This window comes from Hippopotamus amphibius, chromosome 1, assembly GCF_030028045.1.
Source record: "Hippopotamus amphibius kiboko isolate mHipAmp2 chromosome 1, mHipAmp2.hap2, whole genome shotgun sequence".
In the NCBI taxonomy this organism is placed as follows: domain Eukaryota; kingdom Metazoa; phylum Chordata; class Mammalia; order Artiodactyla; family Hippopotamidae; genus Hippopotamus; species Hippopotamus amphibius.
The window spans coordinates 67710548-67732406 of NC_080186.1; the positions used below are offsets into that span (position 1 = coordinate 67710548).

The following is a 21859-nucleotide window of genomic DNA, read 5'->3' on the forward strand; positions in this document are numbered from 1 at the left end:
CATACCACGGAAGCAATATATGAGTAAAACTGTCACAACATGAACATTTCATATATGTATCTAGGATAGAACAACTTTATCTTGGTTTCTATATTAGAGTATTTTATTGAGGTTTAATGTATCAGCTTTCTTTTATAGTAAGTGTATTCTTTGTTTTTTATATTTGATCTAAAATTTCAAGTTTTATATTTTTAGCAAATATATTAATTATGGAACTATTAAAATGACTAGCAGTCCTTAGAGGTAACCACTTTTAATATGCTTCCAGTGTTTTTATGCATTTATGATTAAAAATAAAAATGTGAATTTGAAAAAATGGCATTATACTATATTTTCTCCCTTTGAAACTTCATTTTAAATTCAATAGATTGTATCTTTAAAATTTGAAGGCTTCCTTGATGAAGTCTTTCTCAGTAATCCTTTCTCTTTTACCAAGCCTACCAAAAGTAAGACCCAGTCTCCCATGTTCCCAGACCTATTTTGAAGCAATTTAAAAAGAATATCTTTTCCTGGGCTGTAAATTCTTTGAGGACATGTTCTGTATTTTATGTGTCTTGCACCTAGCGAGTTCCTGTAGCCCTCTGAAGGCACTCAAAAATGTTTGTTCAACACTTAAATGTTTATGAATGTTGGACTTTTTCTTGTTTTTTTAGTCATTGTAAAATGTAGATCAAATACTTCCCTTTCTTGTTAGCCAACACGAAGTTCTGTTAAAAAAAACCACTTATGTAGCATTTTGCAGTCTTCTGGGAAAAATGTAAACCAAACAGCTTACACACACACACACACACACACACACACACACACACACACACACACACACACACACACACACACTCATGACGTAGGGAAAAGTTGAACAAGAAAGCTCGGTTGATTTTCTGCTTTTTAAATTTAAATCTGTGTAATATAACTTCAGGTTAGCATTATACTTCCAAGACCTTAAATATCTTTCAGAGAATCCCAGAGGTCCAGAAATTCCTGATTGGGAAATCTGGTTTATAGTGTTATGAATATTTTACATGTTAAGGATACCCCTAATGACATTTAAGTAACAAAATGCATCAATAAATCAAAGATACATAATCTGGGGATTATTTATGGATCTATCCTTATGGTTTTATTTTTATGGTTTATGATGCACCTGTCTTTCTTGTTAATCTAGAATTTACTAAGTAGTTACACATGTTAATTGCAATAGTTATAATGTTGTTGAATTTATTTATGTTTCTATATTTTATATCTTCCCAAAGAGTTGCTTCTAAAGACAGATTAATAATCTTTAAGTTTTTGGCCATACTTTGTATAGCATTTGAACTTTTAAAATTTATAATTAACTTACTTTTCCCCAAGGTAGTTTTTATTTGTTAGTTTTTAGTATTTTTTTAAAAAATGGAGATAAAGTTACTTTGAGGTATATATTTAAATAAATATTTTTAATTGTTATATTTCCCTTTGTTTTATTTTCAGTTTATGCTGAGTAATACATAGAGAAAGAAGAGGAATGTTTTTGAAAGTAAAAAACAATTATTAGGTTTCCCCAAGTTCTATTTCATCTGATTTCTCATTTTTTTTCTCAGGTAACTGTGGAGAATTTTTTACGGGTATTAACTGGGAGGATTCCATCTAGTACGCCTCGGTCAAAACGTCTTCTTTCTGATGATAGGAGCAATATTCTTATTTATATGACAGGTAATTTCAGAATTTAGATATTTCATGATAGAATATGTTGTAACTCTTTTCAAAAAGGGATTTGCATGGAAAGAAATTTGAACACCTTAAATTATTTTTGGTTAAAATAGTTTGATATGAAGTTCTCTTCTCTCATAATGTATAACAACTTGAACTGTTACTTGAAAACAGTATATTACTCATCAACTGATGATAAAACAGGTGCAGAATGATTCTTAGATGTCATACAACAAGACAGTGACCCCTACTTAGTGGTTTAATTTTCTTTATCATGTTGTATTTATTTACAGCTTTTAAAATTCAATCAATTTATAAACTTTATAAATTAACCCAGCAGAGTTAATGAAGTCAGGAAAATTTTCATTTTTGTTTATCTGACATTTACAAGAAATTTTCAAGCTTTTGTGGCAAATAAGATGAAGTACAGTCTTATACTTGGCTTTATTTGATGTACTAAACAGAAGGTTTGCAACATTTTTTTCTGAGTCCGTTGGGACTCTTTCAGGATAACTACAGGTATGGGAGAAATTCCAGTATCTAAGATAGAATTGGCAAACTGTGGCCCATGGAAGGGTTACCTGTTTAGGAAATAAAGGTTTATTAGAACACAATTGTAACCGTTGTTTTACATATTGTCTGTGGCTGTTTATACGCTATAATGGCAGAGTCTAATAGTTGCAATAGAGACCATATGGCTCACAAGCCTAAAACATTTACTTACCTGGCCCTTTATAGAAAAAGCTTGCCAGTCCATCTAAGATAATAGGAAGGTTGATAATTATGATAATATGATGATAACAATGGCAATAGCTAATATTTATTGAGGATTAGTATACATCATGCAGTATTCTTAATCATCATGTGTATTAATTCGTTCCATCCTCACAACAATCTAAAGATTTAAGTGCTGATTTTCAGGGCTGTCATGTATGGTTGTGTGGGTTGTGCACTGCCGTAAGTGCCTAGGGTGGTGAATGGGAGCTGAGATCTAGTGTATGTTTACACTTACTCAGCTGTGTGCCTTGCTGTGTAGAGTTGTGTCTGATGAGGGAGAGAAATATCCCCCCCCCGCCCCCACAAAGGCATAGCCACTAACCACTTTTGAGCTCACAGGACTGCATATATTCAGAGGGGGCATTGAAATAGACAGATTTTTCTACTTTGATACCCAGTGTGAAGTACCTTTTAAAAATCTGCACAAAGGAGCTATGTAGGCATGCTAATGATGGTCTTACAGATACATTTTTTTACTTTACGGCTGAGGAAACAGGCATAGAAAGGTTAAGTCACTTAACTAAGATAACACAGTCATGAAGTAATGACTAGCATTTGTATACAGGCAGACTGGCTCTATCCTGCATGTTAAATGTCATAAGCTTCTGATCAGCTCCCATGGGACAGTCGTGGTTGATTGTGGAAACATCCAGTTTTAGGTGAGAACTGTCCTTCCTACTGGTATAGCATTTCAAGTAAAAACTGTGAATAGTGCTAGCTTACCATGGGACTGGCTAGTGTCTTCAGCTCCTTTCTCACCAAAAATGTTTGCCTGGTATTTGAGAAATTTTTATCTATGGAAACTAATTTCTGACATAATATTGGAGTCAGTGAAAAAATATAAATGTGCTTTTCTGAAACCGAATGATAGAATAATTCATATATTATATCTGCAATTTTTTACATAGTCTGTCATTATTCTCTTTAATTGGTATAGCAGAAATTAGTTTTTACAGTACTTTTTATTTTAGAGTATAAAATAACAAGTGATATTAAAATATTACCATGAATAAAGTGAATGTTTATATCTGGATATATGCAGTTTGCATTAAAAAAAGGTGTCTGTTTGATCTTTCTGACTCTTCCTCTAAGGACATGGTGGAAATGGTTTCTTGAAATTTCAAGATTCTGAAGAAATTACCAACATAGAACTTGCAGATGCTTTTGAACAAATGTGGCAGAAAAGACGGTAATTGACAAATGACTACTTTTCTTAAGATAAATTAGTATCTAATTTTTCCATGGTTAGTAGATTTTTAAATCTTATGAGATTTAAACTTGTTTTAATAAGTTATTTCTTCTACCTTTAGGTTTATGTTTGCTATTTCTATTGAACTGAACTATTTTTTATTTTTATTTTTTAGCAATTGCACATTATAGCAGTAGTTTTATTATATTTTAAAGTGTGAACTGAATTGCTTTTAAAAGAAAAATTTGGGTTTCTTAAAGAGCGTGGAAAAAAGTCCACCTTTTAAGATCTTATCTCTTGTTATTTCTCATCCTTTTTGGAGGAAGTAAGAGTCCCACCAACCAAGTTCCCCATTATTTAGCGGGATTGTGAACATATATTTATTTTTCATCTTGTACTTATTCTTACTTTTTGCACATTCTTGGGCCCTCCGTGTGATAGAAATACATTATTTCTTCTTTGGAAAAAAAAGTGCTGAAATTAGGATTAGTATAAAATTTGTAACAATTCACATTAAGGATGATATATTGTTAGTAATCTGTGCTAAGCACCTTTTTTGTTGAAAGTTGTCATATGAATTTAAGTGAATTTAAAGTAGCAGTTGAACTGCTTTTAACTTAATTGCCCTCAATAAATACTTATGGCTTACCTTCTAAACATATGGCACAGAGGGGAATAGGATGCTTGTTGTGCCTTCAAAGTGTTTAAAATCTAGTACAGAAGAGGAATATGTACACAGCTATGCTACAGATTATTCTAAATACTGAATTATAATCATAAGGAAAATGTATAGAAGTGTTGAGGAGGAAGCTTTTGCTTGGTACTGGTTTTATCTTATTCATAGCTTACATTTATTGAATGTATGCTAGGTGGTGGGCACTGTGTTATACGTTGTTTTGTTTGATGTTAATGACTCCATGAGGCAGATATTGTTACTATTCCCATTTTTACAAATGTGTAAATTGAACCACCGATAGATTAAATAACTTGCCAAACTTTACACAGCCCATAAGTGCCCGCACTAGGATTCACATACAAGCAGTCCTGTCCCAGAGCTTACTCTCTTAATTGTTTCACTGTGCTGCCTCTCGTAAACTTAGAGGTTTCTGATCCCCAGGGGTATTCACAGATTTTTGTCTCAGAATTGTGCCTACTCTCACGTGCTTAGATAATAGTACAATTCCATGCTTTCTTTTTAGGTGTAATGTTAGCTGTTGACTTAGATCCAATGTCTGAGAGAAACCCCTGAGAAAATGATGTATGCTCTCTATTTTCACCTTCGCCAGTTAGGCAGCTCATTCGAAAATATAAATCTGATTATGTTATTCTTTCACTTTAAAAAATCCTTTGATGGCTTCTTCAGTCTTAAAGGGTAAGATCCAAACTTCATGCAGGATAGTTTACAGATTGACACTACCTCATGTTTTTGAAACTAATTTTTCTCCATTTGACCAAATTAATTTGAAATCCAAGCTACACCATACTGTTCCTTTCTCCCAAACATTTATACTTTTTCACATTTAGGTGCCTTAATACAGGCTTTTTCCGCTGCTGTAATGTGCTGTTCCTTTCTTTGCTAGATGAAATAACACCCCTCACTGCCCGTGTCAGACATCACCTTTCCCTGACCTGCCTTTCTTTACAGTTCCCTGTTTCTTTCTCAGTGCTCTTGGAGCACTTCGACTTTGTTAGACTCTAAGCTCTGGAGGGCAAGGACTGTTGTTTCCCCAGCTTAGTGTCAGGTACATGGTAGGCCCTCAATAAAATTTGTAACACTCATCACATTCTGATTTAGTTATATGTTTATGTGTCTGTCTCTCAGTTAGATTTTAAGATAGTTGAGTATGGTGACTAAGTCGTATACATATTATTTTTTTCTGAGCCTCGCTCAGTTTCTAGGACTGTGTGGGTACCAGATAAGTATTTTTTGAATTGAACATTTGTTTGGATTCTGAATCATGTGGCATAGATGAAGGAGGGGGAAAGAGTTGGGGCAGTCACTTTGTGGCACAACCACTGCACTGTATTGAGGTGGTTTCCCCGGACATGATTATACCTTTGCTTTTTCTAGTATCAAATTTATGTTGGGAATTGCATTGAAAAATCTCAAATTTTTAGCTAATGAAATGATTAAGATATGACTTAAACATCTTATAGAAGTATTGTAAAATATTAATGTATGATTAACAGCATGATTCAAGTCAAAGATATGAATACTTTTCTTTCAGCTACAACGAGCTACTGTTTATTATTGATACTTGTCAAGGAGCATCCATGTATGAGAGATTTTACTCTCCTAATATAATGGCTTTAGCTAGTAGCCAAGTGGGAGAAGATTCACTCTCGGTAGGTGCATTATTTTTTTCCCCATTTGTAAGTGGCAATGTCTTTGGAATGTTTAGCTGTTTCTGAAATCGGTTATATGCTTTATAAATATCTCTGTTATTTCTTATTCTTAGACTTCTTTATATCTTAGAAGGAAATTTTGATTACATGTTAAGTATTTTGTTGTAATGATCCTATCTATTAGACATACACTTTTTTTTCCTTTGCTTTTTCATAGCATCAGCCTGATCCTGCAATTGGAGTCCATCTTATGGATAGATACACATTTTATGTCTTAGAATTTTTGGAGGAGATTAATCCAGCTAGCCAAACTAATATGAATGACCTTGTAAGTATTTGCTTGATTTTATTATAGCATAGTAGCTATGCTAACCTTAATGTGGTAAGTGAAGTCTATTATTCCTTGTACTTCTAGGGTACTCTTCCATATGCTGAATAATGACCTTTTAAAGTGTTTTGAATCTCCCTTTACAGTAGTATCTCTTTCTTTACTACAAGAGGCCTAAAACCTTAGTCTAGTTACCTTACTATTCCTTGAGGTATTTTCCTGTTCTCATTCATTTGCTCAAGTTTTTTTCCCTACCAGAAATGTACTTTTTTAGGTTCACATATTGAAATTCTGCTTATTCTTTACAACTCAAATAAAATCCTACCTCCTGCAGATCTTCCCATAGTCTTCTTGTTTGAGTTTATGTAAAATAAGTAAAGCTACTCAGAGCTTTATTTCTCTTTTTGTGCCATTTGTCACAGTCTGTTATTTTGATTGGTGTTTTTTGACTTACTAATTGAGTGTAAAATGTTTTTCTCACTTCATGGGAAGTTCTTGGAGGAAAGGGACCTCCTCTTACATATTTTTGTGCGTCCTACAACTTCTAGTACAGAGTTTTGATGTGGCCTGTTGAATTTAGTTCAACTTTCTTTTCTGAATTTTCTGCACTGATTGTCTCTTTTAAAATAAATCTACTTTGAAGTTGCTATCAAAGGTAAGCATAATGAAGAGCTTGAAACAGCAATTCTAGACTGGATAATTACTGTGAATCAATGGCTTTTATTCTTTTTTCATTAATTTGTATCCTAATTCATTCACAAACATTTCTTGAGTTTTTGCTAAGTGAGAGGCACTGGCTGTACTCTAGAGAAAGAGGCAGATACTGTCCCCACCTTCATGGAGTTTTGGAATGAATGGGAGGCTGAGTGGATAGGGCTCTGGACTCTGGTACTTTATTCAACCAAGCAGCTTTGCACTGATCTCTTTTGTTATATCGAAACCTTTCAGGTAAGTTTGTATTTATTAAAGAGGTTCCACTCTAAAATTCTGAAAACCACTGCTTTACGCTATCAAATCTGATAATGAAGAACTACTTACTATATACATTTTGAAGTTTTGAAAGGGAAAAACCAAGACTTCTGTAACCTGCAAGTTTATTCAGAATTGAAGGAGAGGTTAGGAGTTTTGCAGATAAGCAAAAGCTAAAAGAGTTCATCACCACTTTACAAGAAATGTTAAAGGGACTTCTCTAACCTAGAAAGATAACATATTAAAGTAAAAATCTCACTGAAAAAGGTAAATAAATAATAAAGGTAGTATATCAGTCATTTATAAAATAGATATGAAGGGTAAAAGACAAAAGTCATAAAATTATTCAAAAATACTATAATTAGTTAAGGGATATATAAAATGAAAAGATGTAAAATATGTCATTAAAAATATAAAATGTGCTGGGGAGGTAAAATATAAAGCTTTGGAATGTGCTCAAAATTAAGTTACTATCAACTTAAAGGAGACTTGTTATATATGTAGGATGTTATATGTGACCTGTGATAACCACAAACAAAAAACTTATAGTAAATACACAAAAGTAAATGAAAAAGGAATTTAAATATAACAATAAAAAAAAGTCACACAACAATGGGAAGAAAGAAAGAGAAGAAGAAAGGAACAGTGATGAACTACAAAAATGGCCAGAATACAATTAACAAAATGGCAGTAAGTAAATACCTATCAATAATTACTTTAAATTTAAATGGACTAAATTCTCCAATCGAAAGACAGAGGGTGGCTGAATGGATAAAAATATGAGACCCTTCTCTATGCTCCATACAAGAGACTCACTTCAAACCTAAAGACACAGTCTGAAAGCAAAGGGATGGGAAAAGATATACCATGAAAATGAAAATGAAAAGGAAGCTGGGGTAGCAAAACTTAGAGCAGATAGACTTCAAAACAAATACTGTAACAAAAGATGAAGAAGGGCATTACATAATATAAACAAAAGATGAAGAAGGGCATTACATAATATAAAGGGGTTAGTCCAACAAGAGGACATAACATTTGTAAACATTTGTGCACACATGGGACCACTTAAATATATAAAGTAGATAGTAACAAAAATAAAGGGAGAAATAGACAGCAATGTAATAATGTAGGGGACTTAATACCCCACTTATATCAATGGATAGATCATCCAGACAGAAAATCAATAAGGGAACATTGGCCTTAAAAGACACTTTACATCAGATTAACTAAATATTTATATGTACAGAACATTCCATCCAAAACAAAAACAGCAAAATACACTTTTTTTTTTTTTTAAGTCACATGGAACATTCTGCAGGATAGGTCACATGTTAGGCTACAGAACGAGTTGCAATAAATTTTAGAAGTCTTAATTTAAGCATCTTTTCTGATCACAACAGTATGAAACCAGAAATTAATTACAAAAAGAAAACTGGAAAAAACACAAACATGGAGACTAAACCATGTGCTGTTAAACAATTAGTGGGTTATCAAAGAAATCAAAAAATATCTTGAGACAAGTGAAAATGGAAACACACCATTCCAGAATCTTTGGGATGCAGCAAAAGCAGTTTCTAGGAGGGAAGTTCATAGTGATACTGGCCTACCTTAAGAAACAAGAAAACTCTCAACCATCTAACTTTTCATTTAAAGGAGCTACAAAAAAGAAGAACAAACACAAAAAGCAGAAAGGAAGAAAAAAATGTAGAAGGAAAAAGTAGAAGGAAGGGAACAGAGCAGAAATAAATAACAGCTAAAGAGACAATAGAAAAGATCAATGAAACTAAGAGCTGGTTCTTTGAAAAAATAAATAAAATCAGCAACTCTTTAGCCAGACACACTCATTAAGAAAAAAAGAGCCCAAATAAATAAAATCAGAAATGAAAGAGGAGAAATTACAATTAATATTACAGAAATACAGAAGATCATAAGAGAATATTATGAGCAATTATATGCCAACAAATTAGGCAACTTAAATGGATAAATTCCTAGAAACATGCAGTCTTCAAGACTAAATCGTGAGGGATTAGAAAATCTGAATAGACCAATTACTAGTAATAAAATTGAATTAATAATCAAAAAAAATGCCAACAAACAGAAGTCCAGGTCTAGATGGCTTCATAGGTGATTCTGCCAAACATTTAAGGAAGTTAATAGCCATCCTTCTCAAATTATTCCCAAAAAAATCGATGAAGAAAGAACCCTTCCAAAGTCATTTTACGAGGCTAACATTACCCTCACACCAAAACAAAAGCATTGACACTGCAAAAAAAGAAAATTACAGACCAGTATCCCTGATGAATATAGATGCAAAAATCGTCAACAAAATATTAGCAAAGCAAATTCAACAATACATTAAAAGGATCCTGCAGCATGATCAAGGGGGATTCATTCCAGGGATGCAAGGATGGTTTAACATCTGCAAATCAATAATGTGATACACCACATTAACAAAATGACTAATAAAAATCATATGATCATTTCAATAGATGCAGGAAAAAGCATTTGACAGAATTCAACATCCATTTATGATAAACCTTAAAATTTGCTAAAATTAAGTTAAATGCTGGAAATTTATGGAATATCTGGATCTTCCCAAATAAGAGAAAATAACCATTAATTATTGAACACTGGTTTAGCTGCTTTTGGTTTCTTATTATAGAAAAACTAAAGATAAATTTGGGTTTATTAGTAAGCCTGTGTCAACTTAAAAAAAAATCTGCAACCTGAAAGTTGAGAATTGTGTTTTGTTTGACGGACAAAATTGAGGACTTAAGCCCAGGATGGAGCCTTTCAGATAACTTTGAGGGACTGCTCCGAAGAGGTAAGGGAGGAGCCAGGATATATAGGAGTTTTTGCAACTAAGACCAGGTAGTCAGAACTTCAAAAGGTTACTGTTAATTAAAAAAAAAACATATCTCAACTTAATGAATTTAGCACTTTTCTATGTATGGAAAGATGCAAGAGTCTGGGCTCAGTAAAATCATTCCTTTGGTATGCACCTTAGCTATCTAGGGCCAGTATCCTGTCCTTTCCCATCCTGAGTCCCCTCAGGGTACACCATTGGGGGTGGCTGTAGTGGCTTGATGGCTGCAACATCCTTTGTTTACTGATATGGCAGGCAACATTTTTCATTCACACGTTTGGTGCCATGCTGAGAAATTTTCTGTGAGAAAGCAGATGTTTCTAGAAATTATAAAAATATATTTGTTTGCCAAGCTGTAGAATGCTAGTGTAAGAGATAGTCCACAATTGTTTACTTCCTAAATTTTCACTAGAAATTAAGGTTTTGAAAAGGTTAAAAAATTCTAATTATGTAAGTAAAGCTACTAGAAGCAATATGGGAAACATCTCCATATGCAAGAAAAAGCAGAATGTGTTTTTGGCTAAGAAAAGGTATGAGGAATAAAGATGTATTTGTGTTAAGGGAAGTGAGGATAATTTTGTCTGAGTTAGAATTTCTGTTTATGGAAGACAAACTAAAGGTGTACAAAAGATTGAGAGAGAGAATTTTACTTTGCCTAATCAAGCTGGCTGAAATTGAATTGTTTATAAAAGTTTAAAAAATTAAGCTTTATTATCAATAGTGTACATCTGTAAAACTAGAACTTAATTTTTTTCATCTGCTAAATAGACAAATATTGTTTCATTTTGATCTGTGATCCTATTTCTTAAAGTGTTCAAACCTTTTGGTATCTTTGGCAGCCTTCCCAAAATGAGATTCTAAAACTGAAGCCTTTTGACCTCAACTAACTTTTCAAGTTTTTCAGAGCGTGCCTGGAACATTTAAAGGATGTGTTTCCTCTCCTTATAAAAGGGAAGATGTTAAACTGATTAGGCTTATTTCATATGTTACATGGGAAACATTGTCAAATGAGTTACAAGCCTTCTTTATGCTGTGTCTATATAGGTATGTATTATAAGTGTTCCAGAAATCACATGAAATGCTTGGAAGTTTAATATATCCTGGTGTATTATATTGTCTGTCATCAAAACTGAGGCTCACACCAAAAGACTGAACCTCAGTATCAGGGAGATGCCCTTGCTGACTTTCATGCAAAGGCAGCAGCAGTAGAGGCTTATGAAGATTGTGGCACATGTAGGTAAAGTCCATTCTGCTTCTGTAAAATGTGGCCCCTCATTGCCAGACTTTTGCTGTCCTGATGTCCTTGTAACATGGCAACAGTTTGTTCCTGAATCAGAGAAATTAAGATGGGTAAATAACAGCTGTAAATTAAATGAACAGTCAGGGGTATGGGAAAACCTAGACAGCGTTTGGTTTTCCCTGGCAAAACTCCATTTTTATTTTTTTGCATTCTTCCACTCACCCAGAAGTGCATTTAAGAATAACTGTTTTTGTCCCTAGACGTGGTTTCAGACCTCCTCTCTCTGGTCTCCTTTAGCACCTACAGCTGGACTTCATTCATTTGCCATTTAGTGTACATTATCAGTATGTTCTTGTTATTCTGTGTATGTTTTTGGGATGGGTTGAAGCCTTCCCCTGCTGCAAAGCCAGTACCCTCACTGTGACAAAGAAACTGTTAGAAAATGTTTCCTACTTGGGGTATACCTTCCACAATCTCCAGTGATTGAGGCACCCACTTCACTGAGAAAATCATATGAGCTTTAATGAAAACCTTGTAAATTTCTTGGAATTATCAGTGTCCCTGTCACCCTCAATCATCAGGCAAGGGTGAGAGAATTAATGGAAAAAACTGGGTTCAAGCAGAACAAAAATTAATAAATGGGACTGAATGAACTGATAAGGATGATTATTTTTATGACTTTGCATTTAAAATATTGTGGATTCTTTAATGTCTTTTCCAGATTTAAAGAAATCTTATCTTTTAAGCTATCAACAATTTGATAAGATATACCTTTGTGAAGAAAGATGAAACATTTACTTTTTCTCCTTATTTGGTCCCCAGAATTCAGAAACTCTTAGTTGACTATTCTTATTATCATGCTCCTTGTAACAGGACACTATTAGAAACATTGGCTATATTACCAAGCGTTCGACTGGAATGTCACATTTGAGAGAGGTGTACATAGACTCAGGCATGACCAGACAGCTTCAAGAAACCACTTAGAAAAATCAAGCTGCTACTTCACTTGCAAAGTTCCAGCAAAGCATTCTTGAAAAAGAACTTATATGGTCAGTCACTATTCTTGCCGCTCTTCTATAAAAATCAGGCGAAGTTTAATATGGACAAATTATTCTTACTGTGGTTACCTTTGGTTAAAAAAAAATGGGATAATCATAGAGAGAAAAATAACGTTTGCACCTTTGTAGGTGTTAGATTCCAGTCCTGTTAGTTGTCTTTGTGGTCTTGGTATGCACCTGTAATCTGAAAGTGGATCCTGGATGCCTGTAGTTTCCTCAGATATCTGTGACTCACCCAGTTAACATTTCCAGTTTTCTCTCACCCTCTGATTTGGAATCACTAAGAACAAAGGCGGCCCTTGAGCCTCATTGGAAGGGACCTTACCATGTGTTCCTGACCACTGACACTGCTGCAAATCTAAAAGGTACTGAGCCTTGGGTGCAGTCTCACAGCCAAGGAGGGTTCCACCTGACATCTGGTCCTGTGCTAATGCTGGAGACCCCTGAATCAAACTGACAAGGAAGAGAAGTAGCTGACTTTGATGTAGACGACTACTGCTCAAGATGACGGATCAAGATTTCATACTTTAACTGAAACATTTTCGTTTGCCTTCTTTCCTTTACTCTGGCATTGACCTGGAAAGATAATGCCATCATCTATACCTCCCAGGCCATTCCTTAGAGGGGTAACCTCTCGAATTTAGAACAGCTATTTAATTCAGGTTACGAGAACATCTGACTGACCCTTGGCTTGAATGCCACAACACTTGCAAATGAATCCATTAACAGTGCCACCTGAATGGAAGTAGTCTATGCCCTGACAGGATTTGTCTTTGTCTGTGGTGGTTATTTTCCTTGGGCCTGTGAATGCCTAGATGGCTGGTATACAACCATGCATTCCCTCTTAGGTTATCTAACTGTGCCCCAACTGTTCTAGAAAGGACCTACCAGGAGGCATTAATGATTCAGAATTGCTTCCATTGTCAAGGCCAGTTTCCCGGATTAGGAGTAAATACGAACGAGATTATGACCAGAAGCCTCTTCTTAACTCTGGAAAGTATTGCGGAATCCATTGCTAAAGCATTAGCTGCCCAGAGAAGATCCTTAGACTCTGTGGCTAGAGTTGTTCTTGATTATAGAATAGTCCTTGATTATCTTTTAGCTGAACCAGGAGGTGTCTGTACTGTGGCCAGTGCTGCTGGGTTGACACTTCTAGGGAAGATGAAATTCAGTCACTGAGCAAATCACTTGGCTTAAAAGGGTGACTCCTTCGATGGGGTCTTTCTTTGATTGGTTTGGGTCTTGGGGGCCGTGACTCTGAAGTGCATTCCAAACATTGGGAATTATCCTGCTTATAGTCATCATAATAATCCCCCTGGCGGATTGTATTCTCTCAAAAGCTTTAAATTCATGTTCGCAGCTGCTAACCACCAGGCAGATGATCTCCCTAAGACTGGAAGGTCAGAAATGAAATGAAGAGGATGAGCAACTTAAAATTTATGAACCTGGAACCATGGTCTGTGGATGTCACAGGAATTAAGCAAAAAGCATTATGGGCTGTCTCTGCCCCCCATCCCCCCAGAGACAAACCCTTGCCATTTCCTCCTCACCCCCCTAAAGGAAGATGTTTTCCTCTTAGGAAAACCTGTTTTGTACAATCCCTCAGAGCACCCTTCTAGTTGCTAGATGGGTTGCTGCCTGATTTCATGAATTGGCCTGATAAAGCCAATTAGATCTTCAAATTAAAAAAATAATAATAACAGTCGTATGATACTGGCACAAAAACAGGCACATAGAACAGTGGAAACAGAATAGATAGCCTGGAAATAAAGTCATGCTTGCTTATATGGTCAGTTAATATGCAACAAAGGAGGTAAGAATCTAAAATAGGGGAAGACAGTCTCATGCACCCCAATGTTCGTAACATTATTTACAGTAGGCAAGATAGGGAAGCAGCCGTAGTCTCTACCAATAGGTGAATGAGTAAAGGTGTGACACACACACTCACACACACTGGAATATTAGCCTTAGAAGAGAATGAAATTCTGCGATCTGCAACAACATGGGTGGACCTGGAGGGTATTATGCTTAGTGAAATAAGTCAGAGAAAGACAAATACTGTATGCTATCAGTTGTATGTGGAATCTTAAAAAAAAAAGCAACAGAAGACTCGTACAGAGAACAGACATTTGGTTGTCAGAGGGGTGGGTGAATGGGGACATGGTTGAAATAGGTAAAGAGGATTACCAAGCACAAACTTCCAGTTAAAGTAAGTCATGACAAGGTGACCCACAGCATAGGGAATACAGCCAATAATATTGTAATAACTTTGTGTGGTGACAGATTGTAAGAAGATTTGTCATGGTGATCATTTTGTGATGTACAAAAGTATCATCACTATGTAGTATATCTGAAACTATTATAATTGTGTCAGTTGTGATTCAGTGGAAGCTTTTTGTTTGTTTTTGTTTCTTTGTTTTTCTTTAACAGCAAAGAATATACTTATTTAGTGTTTTCCAAGCTCATTCAACTACTTTCTTTTCCTGCTTTCTTCGGCTAGTACCTAATAAAGCCGACCAAGTTGCTCATATAGGAATGCCTTCAGTATACTTAGAACTTTAATTTTATCTTTAGTTTGTTTTATCTTTTACTTTGTTTCTTCAACCTGCTATTTGTTTTGTCCTTGTTTGACATTTTACTTTCTTGATCTTCCCCCACCCTTTTTTTACTTCTTTGCTTCTTAATTTATATCCTATACTCTTCTTTGTATTTCCTCTTATTGCTTTCCTGAACCTGGAAGGCAGTATGATGTCAGACAGATTACTTAATCTCTTTGAGCCTTAGTTTGAAGGAGAGAGAATAATTTTTTGTGTACCTCAATGTTATTGGTAAGCCTAAACGAGAATGTCCACAGACTGCTTAGCACAGTGCTTGGAACGCTGTTTCATAAACTCTTGTTGCCCTGCCCTTCCCCACGCCCCTCCTGTCGTGGTGGTGATGACCTATGCAGACAGTCTTGTCTCCACAGGTAGGCCAGTGCTGTGGGCTCTGGGCCCTTACTCATGGGCCTGTAATGGTTTCCTTCGTGTATCCTGGGCTCCTGCCAAACTGAGTTCTTTGCCTTACCATCTCTACAGCTGCTCCTTTATTAGGAATGTTCTTATTTCCAATCTGTAATCTTCCTTTTCCTTCAGAAAAATAGCTTAAGCCCCACTACTTCTGTTTTCTTATCCTCAAACACTAAGAAGTTTCTCTTTTTCTGAATTAAAACCTGTCACCCTTTTTTCTACCTTGTTACGTTTATTCATCTCTGACTAGACTTAAAGCCTTGAGGAGAGGCCAAGTCATCAATTTTTGTATCCTCTATGGAAGGTAACCGTATGAAGTACATGTAATAGACGTTTTTTATGCTTTGCTGAGTGCATGAACATGTGTCTGTCATTGGGGTTAGCAGACATTTGGTCCTTTCTAAAATGTCCATACGACATTTGGTCCATGCCAAAAGGTCCTTGACATTTGGTCTTGTCCAAATGTCCATGAGCATATTTGGTTCATGCCAAGTGGTTTTGGACAGGACCAAATATCAAGGACCTTTTGGCGTGGACTAACTGTCCTGCAAAGGTCCTTGGTAATTTACTGATGTGGAATATCAGGAATAAGATTAACATAAAAATTATTGTGAGATCTGTATAGTGATGCAGCTGTATTTTTCAGACTATTCTTTGGAGCACTAGAATGTCTTGAGGTGCTTTGGGTTTGTTATTGTCAACATGGATGAACTGAGAAAGTTTCTTCATTTATAGGATGGTTTATGTGGATTCACAGCACGAGGACGAGGGGGATAATAGCTAGTGAAGAGGCTGTGCTTAGCTTCCTGCAATCCAGAGCAGCTCTGGTTTCACCTTTTTTATATACTGGGCTACTGTGTGATATTGTGTTTGGATGAAGGGTCATGATTACAAAATGTTTAAAGAACTGCTCTGGTAGAGCATTCCACTGAGATGGCTACAGATGCAGAAAAGCAGTTCTGTTGTCATAGTGTTGCCTGTGAGTTCTCATAAATTTAAGTGTTCAAAATATACTTGGTAGTATATGATTTTAGAAAGTGATTTTTTTTCCTTCCTGGCCAGCTTCCTGTTTTATTAATAACTTCTGATATCTGTAAAGTTTTCTTAAAGTGTCAAGTATTTCAATAGCAATGAAACTTTAATCTTTAGAACCAGTAGCTTCTTTAGGTTGGGAGAGCTTTAAAAATATACTCTGGTCTACTGTAGTGTGTTAATGGACTTAATAAAAGTTATATGAATATGTAAGCCTGTGTATCTATTATTGTTATACATATTTTTTTCAGTTTCAGGTATGCCCCAAAAGTCTGTGTGTGTCTACTCCTGGACATCGCACTGATCTTTTTCAGAGGGATCCTAAAAATGTCCTGATAACTGATTTCTTTGGAAGTGTACGGAAAGTGGAAATTACAACAGAGACTATCAGTTTGCAGCCCGATTCAGGAATCATGGAAAGCAGGTATTCATCATAAATCATTATTTGAATAGAGTATTCTAGTCTCATGATTTGTAAATTTTTATGTAACATAATATTGAGATGAAAATTAGTATTTATAAATAAAATCACACATTTCTACCCGTTCTTCACTTTATGTAGGCCCTACGCTTTTCAGATTAATGGCCAAAAGCTCTGACTATCGGTGGGAAGCTAAGATCTTGATTAGGGATATGTTGTAGCTCCAAGATACAATGTTTGTGGTAGTGTGAGTTCAGGCTTGCTTTAAAAAGGACTGAAACTTTCGCAGCAACTGACTGTCTCAAGAGTCATACTTTTCTGTCAGTAGACGTGTATATGATGGTTCAGAAGACCTTCATGATGGGGCAGATATGTGAACGTTTCAAACATTAATACTTTCTAACAAATGTGTATGTTGTCACCTATTGCAGTAGAAGGTATTACATGACGTGACACTGAATAGGGAAGTTGGCAGCTGGGCATTTAGAGTGTAATAGGGCCCTAGGAATCTGCTAGATGCAAGGCAGATAAACATATAAAGGGGAAATGAGTGCCAAAAGAATATAGTTGCCAAATGTATACTTCAGACTATAACACAATGCTTCCATTTTTAGAATTTCTCTGGGCTCCAGCAATCTGATTAGTTCTCTGCCGTGTATTTTGGTTCCTAGAGTCTGGGTGGTTTGTGAGCCTGGTTCAGTCCTCTCTGTCTGGCTTTTGCCTACTCTTGTATTCTGTTAATCTTGAAAAGTTTATCTGGGGCTGTTGTAAGTTTGAAGTGGCCCTCCTTCAACAGGTACCACTGTTTAGGATTTCTTTGGGGGCTCTTAGTTATTAATTAGGGAAAGGAGTGAGAGAGAGAGAGGTATAAACCAAGTACTCCCCTCTTGGGGAGTGGATTGTGTGTGTTTGAGTAGTGCATGTGCATGTGTGTGTGTGTGTGAGAGAGAGAGAGATTGAAAGAGACTGGTTAATTTTGGGTGTGTGAATTTAGAAGTATTTATAATGTTCTGCTTGTTTTTTTCTCTGTAAATATTTTTAAAGGGAAAATGCTTTGTTGGGGTTAAATAGTGTCTCAGTTAATAGCCACTTTCTTGAAGTATATAGATATATGTTTTACTAGCCATTAAACTTGTTATTTGGAATTATTTAATGCTGTCTATTGGAAATTCATACTCCAGGGAACTTTTCTGGATTGTCAGATGGCAACAAATTACTTTCAGTTTTGAAAATTTCAAAGATTTATGATTGAGCTTGTGAATGTTTTGGAAATAAGTTAAAAAGCTAGCAGTAAATGTATTTCTTATGAAGATCTGAAATTGATATTATTATTAATTATTTCCTATTATGGATATTCAAAGCCTTGGAGTTTTTCTTTTTCAATGTCCTTGTCTGTTGGCTTAAAAAATATTTTCTTGAGACAGCAGATAATACCTGACAACAGTATCACTTTTATTTATTATTTAAATACTGAATTTCAAATTATTTTTGTAAAATAGCTAAACTATACCTTAATATTTAGCAACTAAAATTGAAATTGAGTTGCTGTATGTTTTTTTGGGTCTTTTTAAAATTTTTTGAAAATAAATTTTTTATTAGTTATTTTATGCATATTAACATATATATGTCAACCCCAATCTCCCAATTCATCCCACCCCCCCATATGCTTTTTACCAAATTCATTTTGTAATTTCCCTTGAATTTAAGCCTGTAAGATACAAGATACACCTTCTTTTAATCATCTGAATGTTGCATTAATTTCCTTTAGAGATAAGGACTGTCTTTATACTTCTGTATTATTTTCTGTTCTATCCACTTAACACAATATTAAATATATACTAATTGTACAATAAAAAATGATTTCAGTGGAATTCTACTAAATTTTACTTTATATTCTGGAAAGATGAAATTTTGTCTTATAAAATATCTCCATGTATGAGTTCAAAAACAAAAATTGTTGATGCTGATAATTATCTTAATTTATCTTTAATCAAGGAGTAGATTGTGTTAAGCATCAAAGCCAGAGACCAGGAACTGTTTTTTGTTTTTTGTGTTTTTAATATTTATTTTATCTTGGAGTATAGTTGATTAACAATGTGTTAGTTTCAGCTGTACAGCAATAAGCAGACACTGTTGAGTTATAGCACCCTCTAGTGTTTATAAATAAATTTAGATCATTGCTTACAGATGGTTTCATAATTACTGGTATTTGTTCCAATTAATTTAGGAGGATTAAATTCCCAGCATGTTCCAGGAATTTTTACTTGGATGATAAAAATTATATATAGGTGCTATTATATGCAAATATGAATGGCAGTTGGATGTCTGTTTAGAGAGAAGTGTTATATGTTCTTGAGAGATCAGCTATCACAAAAAACTATTAAGGAAATTATGCGCTTGAATGTTTATGTATTTTTTCAGATCATAGGTTAAAAACATCAATACAGTTACTGTTATTAAAATTGGCGAACTTTTAAAAATACTACTTTCTACATATATTAGGAAAATAACAACTCATTTGTCCAGATTGTCCATATATCCATATATTTTGTGTATTAGAGTACACTAAACTAAAATCAGCTATGATGGAGAACATTTGTACATAAAATTGACTACAGTAGCTGTATGAAATAATTGGTTTTTTAATATGTCCTCCAACATACACATAGTTTTTAAATAAATAAATTATTTATTTTTTCATTGGCTGCGTTGGATCTTCGTTGCTGCATGTGGGCTTTCTCTAGTTGCAGAGAGTAGGGGATACTCTGTTGTGGTATGCAGGCTTCTCAGTGCGGTGGGTTCTCTTGTTGCAGAGCAGGGGCTCTAGGTATGTGGGCTTCAGTAGTTGTGGCACGTGGGCTCAGTAGTTGTGGCTCTTGGGCTCTAGCGCACAGGCTTAATAGTTGCGGCACACAGGTTTATTTGTTCTTCGGCATGTGGGATCTTCCCAGACCAAGGATTAAACCCGTGGACCCTGCTTGGCACGCATATTCTTAACCACTGTGCTGCTAGGGAAGTCCCGACATACACATATTGTATGAGTAAGGTACAGTCGTATAAATACTTATATTGAGTAAGGTACAGGCATATCCTTAGCAACAACACTTGTTTCAGCGTGTCTTACTATGTTTTTCATTTATTTACAGAAACAAATGAGGTAAAATAAGAACTGGTTGCAATAAGCTTGGGTTGTATAACTTGATTTTAAACTGCTTTACCTGAGTATACATAGGTTGAATTTTGATAAATATGCAAACAGCCTGTCCTCCTCAAAGAGTTGGACCTTCTAGAATATAGTAATAAGTCCATGTCAGCATTACTCAGAGTACCAGAATACCCTAACTACTGATATATAGGGAAAATAGCCTTTAGCTTGTGAATGTAAAAATACAGGCACCAAAATGTAGAAGTGTAAATTCTGTAGGCATTGCCTAAGAAAAAAATGGAATCTAGGACAATATGAACTGTAAATGCTCAACTTTTATCTTGATTGGTTAGATCAGGGGTCTCCGATCGCTGGGATGCGGACCGGTAGGGGTCCGAGGCCTGTTAGGCACCAGGACGCTCAGCAGAAGGTGAGCGGCCACTCCCCATTGCTCCCATTGATTGCATTACCGCCTGAGCTTCCACACCCCACCGCCCCCAGTCCGTGGAAAAATTGTCTTCCATGAAACCGGTCCCTGGTGCCAAAAAGGTTGGGGACCTCTGGGTTAGATGACATCTTACCTAGTCTGACTTTTGCTTTAGGGTCTAAATTGAAGCACTTGATGCTATCTATTAATTTTTGTTGTTGTAATTTTATTCTGTTACACTAGAATTTCTTTCTCTCTTGAGAAATTTAGCAATTGAAATTTTGAATCTAGCAGGAAATTTGAGGCTGGACTCCTTTCTTACAGATTTCTTATTGATAAAGGGGTGAAAATGGCCTAACAAGGTCGTTTTAACACCACAGCAGGACTCTTTCAAGGGCTTTGTAAGGAAGTCCCCACCCCATATAGGACGTCAAAGATCCAGACAGTTGCTGCCAGTCATTAGATTTTCAGCCTTTTCTGTGTGTCTCATGCTTTATAAAACATATTATCTAGGACGGTTGGAGTGTAAATAATAGGATCCAACCTCAGCTAGCATTATTTTCTTGAAGATATTTATTATATAGGTGTTCTGTCTTTTATGGAACCCAAGGGCAGGCCCCAGGAAGGGACTGGAATCAGGAACCAGAAATCAGTCAGAAACGTGGGCAGTACTCTCTCTGTCTCTCTGTTGTCCTAGTCTTTTCTTTCTCTGCTGCTGTGAATGTTGGGGATAGGATGTGGGCACACTGCTGTTCTGGAGATTTATATCATCTGTTCTGTTCATGATAAAACCCAGATAGGGAATTAACTTGCTCATTCTCCATTTTAAGCTTCCCAGACGGCTTCTTGATTAGCTCAGCTTGAGTCAGATGCTCACCTCTGACCCAACTGGGCAGTAGTGGGGTCATTTAACACAAAATCATGGCTACTCAAGATGAACCCTCCAAAAGGAACTTGGGAGCTATGCAGATACCCTCAAGGAAAATTACGTTAATCCCGTTTCATTCACATAATTACTTCATGAGGCAGGTGTCATTTTCCCTTCATACAGATGAGCAAAGTGAGGCTGAGAAAGGCTCAGAAACCTGCCTAAAGTCACGCATCCAACAAGTGGTGAAGCCACGATGTGAATCCAGGAATGCTTCCTACTTCTAAAAAGATATATATTCTTTTAGTCTTTTATAATTTACCCTGAGTTACTTGGCTTTTAAAAGGATATAAAATGTAAATGATAGCAAAACAAATGATCAGAAAGCAGCTACTCATGTAACCACCAGAGAAAGAATTAGAACAATGCTGGTGCACTGGAAGGTTCCCCAGCACTTACATGCCTTCTTAGTCTCTGCCCCCTCACTCCCCCTCAA

General features: G+C 35.6%; 1 protein-coding gene across 1 annotated transcript in view; it reads left to right on the forward strand.

Moving 5' to 3' along the window:
* PIGK (phosphatidylinositol glycan anchor biosynthesis class K) overlaps positions 1–21859 on the forward strand; it is a 106624-nt gene that overhangs the window by 19831 nt on the left and 64934 nt on the right. Inside the window, exons 5-9 of the mRNA XM_057715814.1 lie at positions 1581–1692; positions 3559–3655; positions 5884–6001; positions 6219–6329; positions 16754–16926. Coding sequence (XP_057571797.1) covers positions 1581–1692; positions 3559–3655; positions 5884–6001; positions 6219–6329; positions 16754–16926 — 611 coding nt within the window. The remainder of the gene's footprint in view (positions 1–1580; positions 1693–3558; positions 3656–5883; positions 6002–6218; positions 6330–16753; positions 16927–21859) is intronic.